Source organism: Mustelus asterias, chromosome 22 (genome assembly GCF_964213995.1).
Source record: "Mustelus asterias chromosome 22, sMusAst1.hap1.1, whole genome shotgun sequence".
Classification (NCBI taxonomy): domain Eukaryota; kingdom Metazoa; phylum Chordata; class Chondrichthyes; order Carcharhiniformes; family Triakidae; genus Mustelus; species Mustelus asterias.
This window is the reverse complement of record NC_135822.1, coordinates 5,484,294-5,500,514: the sequence shown is the minus strand read 5'-3', so window position 1 is coordinate 5,500,514 and position 16,221 is coordinate 5,484,294. Positions and strand designations below refer to the sequence as shown.

At 45.0% G+C, this 16,221-nt stretch overlaps 1 protein-coding gene across 8 annotated transcripts in view; it reads left to right on the top strand.

Annotated features, from left to right (window-relative positions):
* The window catches only part of kif1b (kinesin family member 1B), a 237,337-nt gene that overhangs the window by 198,815 nt on the left and 22,301 nt on the right, over positions 1-16,221 (top strand). For all 8 annotated transcript variants that reach the window (XM_078238676.1, XM_078238673.1, XM_078238670.1 and 5 more), the window contains 3 exons: positions 7,946-8,060; positions 12,871-13,004; positions 13,867-13,928. In XM_078238676.1, the coding sequence (XP_078094802.1) occupies positions 7,946-8,060; positions 12,871-13,004; positions 13,867-13,928 (311 nt within the window). The remainder of the gene's footprint in view (positions 1-7,945; positions 8,061-12,870; positions 13,005-13,866; positions 13,929-16,221) is intronic.

Sequence of the window (16,221 nt, the reverse complement as noted above, 5' to 3'; positions counted from 1 at the left end):
TGTGGACACCCCAAAACAGAGCCTGGCTCACTCTGACATCCCACAGGATCTCCCTGAGGGTGAGAGATGACAATGGAGAATTTAAATTAAACTTTGAGGTAATGGAATATTGCATGAATTATTACTCCCCTAAACTTTCACAACTGGTGAAGCATCTCAACATTTTCCAGATTGTGACCACTTAACACTAGAGAGAAGTAAGTCAACTGAGATGGGACTAATCGGGAAAATAGAGAGACCACCACCCTAATTTTAACCACACTTGCAATCTTGGAGAAATTTTGAAAGGAAATAGCCTGTGATATAAACCATTATTCCTACTGGCAGCACCTCTGACTCCACAAGACACTGTCTCCAGCAATTCCAGGAAGGTCTGCTCCTGGAAGATAGTTCCTGTACGATACTCCTCTTGTACAATATCCCCTGTGTCATTCCTCTAGTCTTCAGTAGTTGTTCAGCATAGCTCTAAATGTTCCAGCAATGTTTACCTTTTAATACTCAATCCACATTTAGGCCAGATGCTTTGGTGTTAGCTACCCTGTGGATCTTAATCAACTGACTTGTGTCGATGTTATTTATGGCTATAATCTATAGTCAAAAGAAAACTGATAAGATATCTTCCTGTCTATTCTTTTCTCCCACTCAATTCTGCATCACTTCTCTCTAGCAGACTGACATAGACACTGAGTTCCCCAGTGACTCCAAATTTAAAATTCCCATCTTTACGTTTAAATTCTTTTCATGGACTGGTCACTCCCTATTTCAGTAATCTCCCCCAATCCTCCGCCCCCAGACACCTCCCCAAGCACACTCTTCCTCTGATTCTGTCTTGTGGTTGCGTTGTTATTTTAGAGGGGTGAAAGTGATTGTGAATTCATTTAACTTCACAGGGCGGAATCTTCCAGCCATTCACGTCGGCGGGATTTTCCGGTCCCGCTGCAGTGAATGGAGATTTGGTTGCACACCAAATTCTCCGTCCCCGCTGTGGTGGCAGTGGGGCTAAACGGCCGGTAAGATCACCCCCATAATGTTTATGGTGAATGTGGGAGAAACTCCCCGTGTAATTTTCTCTCGATTCTTGGAGGCATTTAGAATCGTAGAATCCCTACAGTGCAGAAGGAGGCCATTCGGCCCATCGGGTCTGCACCGACCACAATCCTACCCAGGCCCTATTCCCATAGCCCCATGCATTTACCCTCGCTCGTTCCCCTGAACTAAGGGACAATTTAGCATGGCCAGTCCACCTAACCCGCACATCTTTGGACTGTGGGAGGAAATCGGAGCACCCGGAGGAAACCCACGCAGACACGGGGAGAGCGTGCAAACTCCACACAGGCAGTCACCCAAGCTGGGAATCGAACCCGGGTCCCTGGCGCTGAGAGACAGCAGTGCTAACCATATCACCTAATAGCAAATCAAATTAGCATTTCAAATTTTTAAGATATAAAGAAAAGTTGGGCTGAAGATGGACTGATTCTGTTCATTCCAATAATATCATCTGCCTTCATTTATATAACTGGTTACATTCTTCTTCATTGCCCTGACGTACTGACATTGACTTGTAAAATTAACATTAGCATAACGTCCTGCTTTTTTCCCCACATCTATCTTCAATAAAGCACATTCAGATTATGAATTCCATGTGCAGCTTGTATGTTGATGTCGGTTTTCTCAATGCAGGCATTAGTTAACAATTTGATATGGTTTCATCAATTTTAAGAGCGCCTTGCACAAAACAATTTTGAGCCTAATTCAATTGAAAGCAGTTAATTGAACCTATTCCCAAAGACATACCATCAAAAACTCTCATTGCTGAATGTCGAATTTACTGAAATAATCGTCTGCTTTTTCACGCGAGGGAAGTATCTGAGAATCGATCCTCGGGTGAAAAGCCCCCCCCCCCCCAAGAATGACAAGAGGGTGAGACAGAAAGGAATACTACAATACAAAGTATCCGTTGGGAAGGCAACATTCCTGAGCGGAGAAGAGGAAACGTCAGTGAGGGTTCTGCTCCTGATTGCCGCCCACCTTGACAGTAAATGGTCTCTCAACACCAGGTTAAAGTCCAACAGGTTTATTTGGTAGCACTTTGGTAGGAATTTAACCTGATGATGTGAGACTACTTACTGTGCCTACCCCAGTCCAACGCCAGCAACTCCACATCACAACTTGAGAGTGTGAGATGTCCGCCGAAAAACAACTTGCTGAAATTATAACCTTTGCTCAGTTGTGCAGTGCAACATCTCTTGTAGAGAGTATCACAGTTTATATTCTTGTTTTCAAATCCCTCCATGACCTCGACTCTCCACATCTCTGTAATCTCCTCCAGCTCCCGACCTTCCGAGATACTGGGTTCATCTAACCCTGGCCTCGTGAGCAACCCTGATTTTAACTGTGTCGCCATTGATGGCAGTGCCTTCGGCTGCTTGGGCCCTAAGACCTTGAGTTGCTTCTCCAAGTGTCTCTACCATTGTTTCCTCCTTTAAAACTCTGCTTAAAACGTACCCCTTTGACCGAGCTTTTGGCCATCAACCTTAATTTCGCCTAATGTGACTTTGTGTCCAATTTTGCTTGCTTCTCCTGTGAAGCTGCTGATGCTACATAAATGCAAGTTGTTATGGAGGGCCGCCAGTGTCTGAAACCACAATGAGACCAAAGCCAGTAACTTTAGCCAAGGAAGGCCAAAGATTGTTACAAAAAGTTCCGGATTCCTCAAGTGTCACAAGGAGCAGATTTGTTGTAGATTTATTACAGGATTTGTCTGGAGCTGTACGGACTCCTGCGATGATGGGTTGTCCATGCGTGTTGGAAGTTCCTCACAAAGCTGACTTCATCCCAGCTGTACATTTCCCCACACGGACAGCAGGAGAAAATGTGAAGCGTTACATTAGGCTGCCCTTGTGCATTTCTAAGCTCCTGGTTTCAGAGCAACATTTGGAAATTCTTTGGAATAGGCCAGCTACCCATCAAATGGACCAGGAATGTTATAGTATTGGGGTTGGGTTGGGGGGTGTGGGTGGCATCAGGAAGACCACAGCAGCAAGCATTAGGAACAACAGCTCAAGGTAAAGTTGTAACCTCTTGAGTACAGAGGCTGGTTACCTTGCATACGAACATATGAATTAGGAGCCGGAGGAGACCATTCAGCCCCTTGAGCCTGCTCCACCTTTCAATGAGATCTTATTGTAATCTCAACTCCATCCTCCCTCCTACCCCAATAGCCTTTCAATTGTGAAAGCACCGACATTGCAAGATAAACATGTCCTCCAGGTAGGATGGAGAATTTTACAGAAAAAAGACAACCTTCAAATGCACGAATAAACCAATTTCTCACAAAGTGGAAAAATTCTGCCTTTGTAAATGGAACCAGACTCCCTCTTTTCCCAGTTTAATTAAAGTTGTCCGATTTTAGACTCATCCATACTGAATTTTAAATTACAACCTGAAATCATGGTGGGACTGAGCAAAATATTTACCAGCAGATATGTTTGGAAGACACCTTTTTATTTACTCCACACATCAACTGATCATTGAAAAGCAGTTGGATGTTTGACTTAAATTATGGAGGGTATAGTTTCATTTTGTTACTGTTTAGTCTAAAATCTCACTGTTACTCAGCTGAAATATGATTCATGGCAGAGACTTGCATGTGGCAAATGGAATAACATTTTTTTAAAAATAATGTTATTTTGCAAAATGCCTCTCGTTAGAGTCAATTTCCTTACAATGTGTAAGATTCTGACTTAAACTACAGATAAATGAAAAGTGCTAGGAATATAAAATTTCTGGCTTGGTTAATAGCCTCTTCTTCCAATGCCCCTCCAAATGGCCAGTGTTACGGGGCTGTCATGATGTTTTATTTGTTGTTGTAGTTAAAAACTACCGTTCCCCTCGAGTAGCCAGGCAAAGTCAAAGAGTGGGTTCAAGGTGATTTATTGACTGTAGGGCGACAGGACCCTGATCAGTCAGAGTGCAGCATTAAGAAATACACAAGCAATTATAGCTTCAACTTCAATTACAAATAATTAGCATATACCAATAAAAGTGTAGGCGTTATCTCTATCCAATCACAGTTATTGATTGAGGTTACATCATGCATTCATTGGGGTATAGTGTCCATTTAAGACTTGTGCATGTTACATCATCGAGAAGTGAGAGCTGTATCTCTGACCAATGGTATCTCAACCTCCCTTTCCATTGTTCCTTGTTCCATTGAGCAAACAAGAGCTGCAGCTACACATCATTCGATTGAATGGTCCTCGACTTTTATCTGGGTCTGCTTTTAATCAAGACCTGTGGTTTGGACATATTTCTCTCTGTGTGACTGAGATACAGCTTGCAGCTTATGTGATTTTTAAACTTGAGATTATTAACCCTTTCAGTCAGCCTCCAAAGATCATGCCCATCAGCGACTTTGCTATCTGGTTATCCACCATTTTTATGATCTCGCTTGTAGGTGTCCTTGTAGAGGTATGGGCGGCTAGGAAGGCAAGACCAGTGACCAATTCACCAGGTCTTTGGGTGGCTGGCTGTCATCCAGCCTATGGACGGTAGCCAAGACAGCGCAGATGTCATTGACTTAGCACTGAGTGTGTGCTAATGGAATTTGCATGCTTCAGAACAATCTGAGTTGGTGACTTTGCACTGCCAAGAGATGCTATGGATGCGTCCTGGGACAGCGAAGGTGGAAGCTGTTTTGCAGGCCCAGCATATTTTGTCCAAGTCTCACTGCTGTAGAGGAGTGCGCTGAGGACTCAACTTGGTAGACTCATAGTTTGGTGTTGGTCAGGTCAGGATGCTGTTGTGTTGTTCCGTACTCTCTCTCACTCGGGTTGGACAAAACAGCGGCAGCTTTTGCCAGGCACGTTGTGACAGATTGCTGGTGATTTTGGAGCCTGGATATGTGAAGCTGTCGATAACCTCCAGCATCTAATGTCAATTCTGTTGGAACGGCAACATCTTGGACCAGGACAATGATCTTCCTGATGCTAATCGAACCAAACACTACAGACATGAGAAACTCAATATTTGCTTTTATAGCGATATATTGGCAGATTACTGCATTTTAAATCAGTCCATGTTGTTAATATGTTGTTGCTATTTCTACGATTCTTGTGCCTTTTTAATTCTGAATTCATGAATTGACAAATAGCTCCACTTGTAAAACAAAATCAAAGAAGTATATAACATCATCAGTGGCACAAATGATATCATTCAATATATGTTTACCTTTCACATCAGTGTCTCTTGGGAAGGTTTTGCAGAGCTTTGTGTAATTACAAATAGAAATAGAAATGACGGAGTAACACGACGTAACTCAGCAATGCTCTCTCTCACACGCCGCATTGTTACAATCTGGAAGGCGATGCCCGAAAGGTGAAGGAAGCAGAAAAACCAGGGGTGTGGGACTAATGTGGGCCAGAATTTTCCAGACATTCACGCCGGTGGGGTCTTCCAGTCCCGTCGACGGTGCACCCCCGCTGAGGGTTTCCCAGTGGCGAGGGTTGCGTTCAGTGGGAAATCCCATTGACAACGGCAGGACCAGAGGATCCCACCAATAGAAGGCCGCCCCCAAGTTGCTTGGACGATCACTCTTTCGGACATGAAGGTCAGAATGGGCTCCTTCTCTGCCATCTGACAACTGTCCTTTTACACTTTGTAGTTTCATATATCAGAAACCCGGTGCTGTTTGGCACAGAGGGGAACTAATTATGGCACAAAGGCAGCCTGACCTTCCACATCAACTCGATCTTCGTACACGACCCCCATTCCTCGATTCCCTCTGAGCGTGCAGAGTGATGATTGATTTTTGAATAAGTGCAACATCTGAGCTTCTAGAACACTCTGGGGTAGAGCGTTCCAAAGATTAAGAACCCTCAGGGAGGAAACATCTCCTCATCTCAATCCTAAGTATTGACCATAAAGTTATGGGGGATGGTTTTTAGCTGAGGTGGGGTTAAGAACATAAATACTTTAGTCAGATTTCCTGAATTATATTTTTTCTTCAAACTATTTGTGCATACATTTTTTTTTTTCTGGCAGTTTTTTGATTCGCAAGATGATAGTTTGTGTTGTGGTGGACAACTCTGTTAACCATCACCTGGTGTGGCTCAGAAGTAGTTTAACAACACCACGTTAAAGTCCAACAGGTTTATTTGGTAGCAAAAGCCACAAGCCTTAAGGCTCCGAAAGCTTGTGGCTTTTGCTACCAAATAAACCTGTTGGACTTTAACCTAGTGTTGTTAAACCTCTTACTGTGTTTACCCCAGTCCAACGCCGGCATCTCCACATCGTGGCTCAGAAGGCCCATTCTAACATGCAATCTCTGTCGCTCCTAATGCAGAGAAAGACAGTGGGCTGAGAAGTTGCTGACTGTTGCTGCTTTGGGTTCTCATCTCAGCCAGCTGAGCTTTCTGTTTGGCATCTCTTCCGATGCCCCCCTCAACTGCCAGCCTTCAAAGGTCACGACCATCAGGGACTGCATCCCTTGTGTCTGTGTCAATGTCTGCCATCTTCATATCTCTCTTCCAGGTGTTCTTGTAGCAGAGGCTTGGACACCCAGGAGACTGTGACCCAATGGACAAGTTCACCATACAGAAGGTCTTTGTGCATATGGCTACCAGCCCTTGAACCTGGCCAATGTTGCACATACGTCATTGATTTAGCATTGAGCGTCTGCTGATGGAATCAGCACCTCTTGAGTTGGTGACCTTGCTCTGCTAATTGATGCCAAGAATATGTCCAGGACAGCAATGTGGAAAATTATTCTACCTTTTTTCTGGCCTAGCATCTGTTGTCCAGGTCTCGCTACTGTAGCGGAGGGCATTGACGATGCAGGCTTGGCAGACATGCTGTTTGGTGTTCTCTGTCGGGTGGCTGTTGTTCCACACACACTTACTCAGCTAGGACATAACAGCTGCAGCTTTAGCCGTGCGCATGTTAATTTCAGCATCAAGTGACATTTGCTGGTGATTGAGTCTGGATATGGGAAGCTATCAACAATCTCCAACGTCGCATTGTCAATGCTGATAGATGGCGGTACGGCAACATCCTGGACCATGATTGACGCTGATGGTCAAATACTTTACAGGAATAAGAGATTTTATCCATTTTCTGCTGAAGTTATTCCTCAGTGTGGAATGCCGGTATTGCTAATAAACACTCGTATTCCCTACATAGAATCTCTGCAGTGCAGAAGGAGGCCATTTGGCCCATCGAGTCTGCACTGACCACAATTCCCCCCCTAGGTCCTATTCCCGTAACCCCGCATATTTACTCTGCTAGTCTCCCTGACACTAAGGGGCAATTTAGCATAGCCCGCACGTCTTTGGACTGTGGGAGAAAACCGGAGCATCCGGAGGAAACCCACGCAGACACTGGGAGAATGTGCGGACGACACACAGTCACCCAAGCCAGGAATCTAACCCGGGTCCCTGGCGCTGAGAGGCAGCCATGTTAACCGCTGTGCCATCGTGCCGCCCCTATGTTCTAAAGACGAACAGCCACTGGATATGGCACCACAGAATTGTCAGCACTTGTGGGACTGCAGAATGGGTAGCTTGAGGAAAGATGGTTGGGTAAAGTGACCATTCCAAAAGGAAAATAAGTATGGATCCACGTTGTTTGTTTCGAACGTATTCCGGGAATGAATGGGTAAAACTGAGCAGCAATTTTTTTTTTCATAATTAAATTTTTAAAAGGTTATCGTGTTCAGAAGTTCAACACTGAAGTATATTTAGAGTGTTCACGTGCAGAAATTCCAAAGTGTCACATTGTGTTGCCAGTGTGATGCTGCGTTCTTAGGAAGCGCCTGTAATATGCCTGTCTCGGGTTAGTCAATAGAATCTCTGTAAAAACACCAGATATCCTGTTCTGTTTGTCTTCCAGTTTAAGATGTTAATGGATAGTACTGACCAATTTTGCTTGTATCTCTCTCTCTCTCCAGAAGTTTCTATCGCTTTGAGGCCGTTTGGGATAGCTCTCTACATAACTCCCTCCTTCTAAACCGTGTGACTCCGTACGGTGAAAGAATCTACATGACCCTTTCTGCATACCTGGAGGTTTGTCTCCTCATCTGTTTCTAATAAATCAGCAATATTTTTTGATGACCAGCTTCGCTTCACAGCATCTCAAATGTAAGAAAAGATTCACGAGGATGCTACCGGGACTTGATGGTTTGAGTTATAAGGAGAGGCTGGATAGACTGCGACTTTTTTCTCTGGAGTGTAGGAGGCTGAGGAGTGATCTTATAGAGGTTTATAAAATAATGAGGGCCATAGATCAGCTAGATAGTCAATATCTTTTCCCAAAGGTAGGGGAGTCTAAAACTAGAGGGCATAGGTTTAAAGTGAGAGGGGAGAGATACAAAAGGGTCCAGAGGGGCAATTTTTTCTCAGAGGGTGGTGAGTGTCTGGAATGAGCTGCCAGCGGCAGTAGTAGAGGTGGGTACAGTTTTGTCTTTTAAAAAGCATTTAGACAGTTACATGGGTTAATAAGATGGGTGTAGAGGGATCTGGGTCAAACGCAAGCAATTGGGACTAGCTTAAAGGGTGGCATGGACAAGTTGGGCAGAAGGGCCTGTTTCCATGTTGTAAGCCTCCATGACTCTATCTAATGTTCTCCTTCTGCCGGCTTTCCAGTGGAAATTGGGCAGTATTTAACAGATTGCATGCACAATGGCTTCTTTACATAAACTAGTTGATCTTCATACACAGTGAGTTGAGACCTAGTCTAGTCTTCAAGTTGTTACGATCCCAGCTGGTGTTACAACTGGACAGGAAGATCCCAGAATGGAACCCTGGCTCAAAAGACCATGGGTGGGATTTTCTGGCCGAAAACCGGAAAATCCCACCCAAGGTCAACAGAGTTTTGCATGGTCCGTGTCCCACCCGCTATGATTCCCGTGGCGGGCGGGACGGGAAAATTCCACCCCATAACTTTTACTTTTTTAGAAAATGTGGAGGAACAGAGTCACAGGCTGGCTAATTAGTTTTAACAACAAGTAAAACACTTATAAACATGAAAAAATTGGATTATCATAGAATAGAATACCTACAGTGCAGAAGGAAGCCATTCGGCCCATCAAGCCTACACTGACTTCTGGGATGCGTAGGTTAGAGGGATTAGCGGGCTAAATATGTGGGATTATGGGGATAGGGCCTAGGTGGGATTGTTGTCAGTGCAGACTTGATGGGCTGAATAGCCTCCTTCTGCACTGTAGGGATTCTATGACTCTCCGACAGAGCATCTTGCCCTATCACTGTAACCCTATGAATTTACGTCGAAAATCTACCTAGCCTGCACATCTTTGGACTGTGGGAGGCAACTGGAGCACCTGGAGGAAACCCACGTAGACATGGGGAGAATGTGCCAACTCCACACAGACAGTCACCCAGGACTGGAATTGAACCTGGGTCGGTCCCAACTCCCTAGTTATCTGGACTGTAACTTGTTCCTTAGGAAGCCTGGATCTTTCCAGCTCCCTTGTCCTGTCGAGCTTCTCCTGGCAGAGTTGAGAATGTTCACTCCCTGGTGCCCAGTTTCAAACTGCAACATACCCAGCTAAAACTAAGAACAAAAAAACTTTTTTTCCCCCTAAAAAGGGCCTCCAGTTGCTAAGCAATGACTTTTTTCTATTTACCCTTCATGCAGTAACCATCTCTAAGCACAGTAGAATCACAGTTGGAATTGAAACCAAGCCCCACGCATACAAACCACTTTGTCCAGCATGACTCTAACTATAGGTTTCACCCTTCTAGATACAGGAACATTATAATAAACCTACTTAAAACTATACCTTATTTCTACAAATATAAATCCCTTAAAACAAAGGTAGTTTTCCTAACAAGGTGAAGTGGAGTTGATGAGAAGGTGATCAAGACTATGAGATGCAAGACAAGGATCTGGAGTATAAAACATTCATGAGAATAGGATATTCTGACCTTGTCTTCATCTATATTACTTCAATGGTGTCCTAGTTAAATAATAAAACTCTTTAGGGTAGCAGAGATGTAGTGCTGTTTGGAAAATGGATTTCTCTGCAGTTTGAGGGGAGATGCTGGGAGTTGCAAAATTGCTAAAGAATTTGTCACAAATCTGAGATGCAGAGACACCACTGTTCAGCATCGGACACTGTAGGAATAGTTCAATACCTCTCAGTGCTGACCATCACATCTTGTAGTAATCTTTTGGGACAGTGCATATTTTTGAATCAAGCTTTCATTTTCATGGCTCCAATAAAACCTCATCTCTGCGAGTTGGCCATCTTACTCTGACAGCAGCTTCCCTTAAAAACTGTATTCATAGAATCCGACAATCCCTACAGTGCAGAATGAGGCCATTTGGCCCGCCATGTCTGCACCGACTCTCCAACAGAGCATCTTACCCAAGCCCTACCCCCATAACCCCACGTATTTACCCCACTAATCCCCCTAACCTAGAAACCTTGGGACACTAAGGGGCAATTTAGCATGGCCAATCCAACTAACCTGCACAGTTTCGGACTGTGGGAGGAAACCGGAGCACCCGGAGGAAACCCACACAGACACGGGGAGAACGTGCAAACTCCACCCAGACAGTCACCCTTGGCTGGAATTGATTTGTATTGTAACTTGTTTTCTGGAGGTTTGCAGCTGAGTGCCTTTCTACACTCATTTTGTCTTATTCTTGAGACATCAAATTGGCGTGACAGTTCTGATGTCAAATTGAGTGACAGGAGAGTCAGAATCGGTATCACCATTTTCTGATGCACAGTCTATCTTTTTACTGTGTCAATGATGCGCCAGACCTGGTGTCATGTGCAGTCACCAGTAAGATTCAAGAACAGCTGCTTCCCTGCTGCCATCAGACTTTTGAATGGACCGACCTTATTTGAAGTTGATCTTTCTCTACATCCTAGCTATAACTGTAACATTATATTCTGCACTCTCTCCTTTCCTTCTCCCCTATCTACTCTATGAATGGTATGCTTTGTCTATATGGCGGGCAAGAAACAAAACATGCCAGCAAACAGTGCCTGCGGCACGGTGGCAGTGGTTAGCACTGCTGTCTCACAGCGCCAGGGACCCGGGTTCGATTCCGGCCTCGAGTCACTGTCTGTGCAGAGTTTGCACATTCTCCCCGTGTCTGCGTGGGTTTCCTCCGGGTGCTCCAGTCCCCTCCCACATTCCAAAGATGTGTGGGTTAAGTTGGTTGGCTATGCTAAAATTGCCCCTTAGTGTTAGGGAGACTAGCTAGGGTAAATGCATAGGGTTACAGGGATAGGGCCTGGGTGGGATTGTTGTCAGTGCAGACTTGATGGGCCGAATGGCCGCCTCCTGCACTGTAGGGATTCTATGTGACAATAACAAATCAAATCAAAGGAAATTGGTCCTGCATTTGACTATGGATTTAGCCATTGCTAATCCCTAACTGCCTCAGTGGGATGTTGTGAGGTAAAGAACATAACATAAGAACTAGGAGCAGGAGTAGGCCATCTGGCCCCTCGAGCCTGTTCCGCCATTCAATAAGATCATGGCTGGTCTTTTTGTGGACTCAGCTCCACTTACCCACCCACTCACCATAACCCTTAATTCCTTTACTGTTCAAAAATCTATCTATCCTTGCCTTAAAAATATTCAATGAGGTAGCCTCAACTGCTTCACTGGGCAGGGAATTCCACAGATTCGCAACCCTTTGTGTGAAGAAGTTCCTCCTCAACTCAGTCCTAAATCTGCTTCCCCTTATTTTGAGACTCTGCCCCCTAGTTCTAGTTTCACCCGCCAGTGGAAACAACTTCCCTGGTTCTATCTTATCTATTCCCTTCATAATTTTATATGTTTCTATAAATCTCCCCTCATTCTTCTGAATTCCAATGAGAATAGCCCCAGTCTACTCAGTGTCTCCTCATAAACCAACCCTCTCAACTCCGGAATCAAACTAGTGAATCTCCTCTGCACCCCCTCCAGTGCCAGTATATCCTTTCTCAAGTAAGGAGACCAAAACTATACACAGTACTCCAGGTGAGGCCTCACCAGCACCTTATACAGCTGCAACATAACCTCGCTGTTTTTAAACTCCATCCCTCCAGCAATGAAGGACAAAATTCCATTTGCCGCCTTAATTACCTGCTGCACCTGCAAACCAACTCCTTGAGATTCCTACACAAGGACACCTAGGTCTCTGCACAGCAGCATGCTGCAATTTTTTACCATTTAAATAATAGTCCATTTTGCTGTTATTCCTACCAAAATGGATGACCTCACATTTACCAACATTGTACTCCATCTGCCAGACCCTCGCCCACTCACAGACTATCTGTATCCCTTTGCAGACTTTCAGGGTCCTCTGCACACTTTGCTCTGCCACCCATCTCAATGTCATCTACGAATTTTGACACACTACACTTGGTTCCCAACTCCAAATCATCTATGTAAATCGTAAACAATTGCGGTCCCAACACTGATCCCTGAGGCACACCACTAGTCACTGATTGCCAACCAGAAAAACACCCATTTACCCCCACTCTTTGCTTTCTGTTAGTTGACCAATCCTCTATCCATGTTAATACATTAGCCATTACACTGCACCTTTTTATCTTATGTAGCGGCCTTTGGTGCGGCACCTTGTCAAATGCCTTCTGGAAGTCTAGATACACCACATCCACAGGTTCCCCATTGTCCACCGCGCATGTAATGTTCTCAAAGAATTCCACCAAATTAGTCAAACATGACCTTCCCTTCATGAACCCAGGTCATAATCTCAGGTCACAGCTAGCTGTACTTTCCCTACTGTTTGTTTGATACCAGATGCAATGATGTTGGTTTGCTGGATTTGTAATATTTTTGTGCGCTTCGACTCTTGATTTTGTTTCTGGACCTTTTGATCTTTCAGCTTGATCACTGCATTCAGCCTGCAATAATCACCAAGGACATCTGTATGATCTTCTACTCCCGGGACGCCAAGATCTCACCTCCGCGATCCCTGCGTAACCTGTTTGGCAGTGGCTATTCCAAGACACCTGACTGGTACTTAACTCTCTCAAGATCAAATAAGGGAAGATGCTAAATGGGGTTTTAAAATGTTGTTACCGGCATAAAAATAAATTAGGAAATACTTTGTCAAATTTAACCCAGTCACATTTCTTTATATGTAAGTGGGCTATATATTGTTGCTTTAGGACTTTGAAGTGACTATCAACTTTTATACATAGAGGGTGGTGATGGTCTGGAATGCTCTGCTTGGGAGAGCGGTGGAGGCAGGTTGCCTCACAACCTCTAAAAAGTATCTTTCTAGGGGAAGGCGATGGCCTAGTGGTATTATCACTAGACTATTAATCTAGAAATCCAGCTCATATTCTGGGGACCCGGGTTCGAAGCCCACTACGGCAGATGGTGAAATTTGAATTCAATAAAAAAAATCTGAAATTAAGAATCTGCTGATGGTTTCATGGTCATTGTCCGAAAAAACCCATTTGGTTCATTAATGTCCCCTTTAGGGAAGGAAATCTGCCGTCCTTACCCAGTCTGGCCTCCACGTGATTCCAGAGCCACAGCAACGTGGTTGACACTCAACTTCTCTCGGGCAACTAGGGATGGGCAATAAATTCTGGCCAGCCAGCGACGCCCATGCCCTGCAAATGAATTTTTTAAAAAAAGGATGAGCACACGGCACATCAAAACATTCAAGGCTATGTGCCAAATGCTGGTAAATGGGATTAGGTGGGAGATGGGAGATTAGGTGCTTCTCGCGTGTAGGTGCAGGCTTGGTGGGCCGAAGGGCCTCTGCTGCACTGTTTGATTCTGTGACTTGTGGTTGCATATGTAATGGGTGAAGGGGGATATTAACGATAAGGACAAGAAGTGGTAATTCTGTTTATCTTTGTTTCAGTAACCGAGTCAGTGGCATCTATGAGCTCAGTTTATGCAAAATGGCTGACACGGGAAGCCCTGGTAAGGCCAAGATTCTGGTGATCTAGTATCTGATTATTAAATCTTTTGTTTAGCGTATGACAACGTACATGTACACGGACGTGCACCCCAAGAGCGTCTGAGCAGAATGAGTTTTGCTGGCTACGGGTGTATTTTCACCCGTCCCTAGTTATCCTGAGGAAGTGGTTGAATTCACGTTCTCGGAATTATAGCAGCCATTGTGCAGTGAATGCGAATGCCATCAAAGTCAATTTTCCGGTTACGTCCACCCCCAGGACTGGAAATTCCCGCCCGAGGTCAGTGGACCTTTTAAATGTCTGTCACATTTTCCATCCCACCTGCCACAATTCCCATGGTGATGGGGCAGGAAAATATACCCCAACGTGTCCATTTGAACAGAGCTTTGTTTAAATCTGCTCCGGTTTCCACACAGCCCATTGAGTTCCTAACCCGTTGTTTTTTAGGTTGTCCAGATCATAGTATCCCTACAGTGAAGAAGGTGGCTATTTGGCCCATCAAACCTGCACTGTCAACAATCCCACCCAGACCCTATCCCCGTAATCCTAGGTTTTTACTCTCCTAGTCCCCTTGACACTAAGGGTCAATTTATCATGGCCAATCCACTTAACCCGCGCATCTTTGGACTGTGGGAGGAAATGGGAGCACCCGGAGGAAACCCACGCAGACACGGGGAGAACGTGCAAACTCCACACGGACGGTGACCCGAGGCCGGAATTGAACCTGGGTCCCTGGCGCTGTGAGGCAGCAGTGCTAACCACTGTGCCGCCCTTATGGGTCACTCTTTAAAGTTCCTGATTTCCTTCAGCCATCAGGAAGACGCATGCGATGACACATTCCACAGTAACCATCATACTATTCTCTGACCACCTAAACTCATGCATCTCATCAGCTTCAAATCTAATTTATGCCTTTTAGTTGTTAAAATTATTTTTCCCAGAATTATTGCCGTATTCAAAGAGATGTACCACAACCATATCATAGATTCCCTACAGTGCAGCAGGAGGCCATTTGGCCCATCAGGTCTGCACTGACTCTTCAACAGAACATCCTACCCAGGCCTGATCCCCGTAATCCCACGTATTTACCTCAATAATCTCCCTAACCTACACATCTTGAAACACTGAGGGGCAATTTACCATGGCCAATCCACCTAACCTGCACATCTTTGGACTGTGGGAGGAAACCGGGGCCTCCGGAGGAAACCCACGCAGACACGGGGAGAAGGTGCAAACTCCGCACAGACAGTGACCCAAGCGGGGAATTGAACCTGGGTCCCTGGAGTTAAAAGGCAGCACTGCTAACCATGGTGTCGCCAAATAGGTGACATCTCTTTTTAACTGACATGGTTGGTGTCTTTTCACAGTTTATCGTTAAAAGTTTAGTTTCTTATCCATCTGTGGTTGGGTTAAAATTCATCAATTTCTCAAGACCCTGGAATATTTGACTTTGACTATTTTCGCAGTCGTGGCCTGATTTTTATTTGGTGAACTTTGTCCCACTCCCATCTTATATCTACAAACAGCGTGATGGAGGAAGAAGCAATTCGGTTAATATCATCTCCTTTGAAGTATATTTTCAGGAAGTATATTGATCAGTGGGTACTGAGAGAAGATTAACGGTCATTCACCATGATGCACATCCTGAGTGTCATCTTGTTACAAGCCTTGAAAATGTCATTTTATCGTAACACACAATTGATTTTGGTTACAGGAAATTCCCTAAAGATTAATGTGCGTCAGTTTCCCAACCCAGAGGTTGGGCAGTATGTAGAAACATACAGAGCAGGAGAGAAAGCCATTCAACCCATCAACAACGTGCTGGGTCCATGCCACCTCTAAGCAGCGTCGAAGCATATATGCATGAATATTCTCTCTCTCTCTTTCCCCTCTCTCTTTCCTCTTTCTCTTTCCCCCCTCTCTCTCTCTCTCTCTCTTTCCCTCTCTCTCTCTCTCTTTCTCCCCTCTCTCTCTCTTTCCCCTCTCTCTCTCTTTCCCCCCTCTCTCTCTCTTTCCCCCCTCTCTCCTCTTTCCCCCCTCTCTCTCTCTTTCCCCCCTCTCTCTCTCTTTCCCCCCTCTCTCTCTCTTTCCCCCCCTCTCTCTCTCTTTCCCCCCTCTCTCTCTCTTTCCCCCCTCTCTCTCTCTTTCCCCCCTCTCTCTCTTTCCCCCCTCTCTCTCTCTTTCCCCCCTCTCTCTCTCTTTCCCCCCTCTCTCTCTCTTTCCCCCCTCTCTCTCTCTTTCCCCCCCTCTCTCTCTCTTTCCCCCCCTCTCTCTCTCTTTCCCCCCCTCTCTCTCTC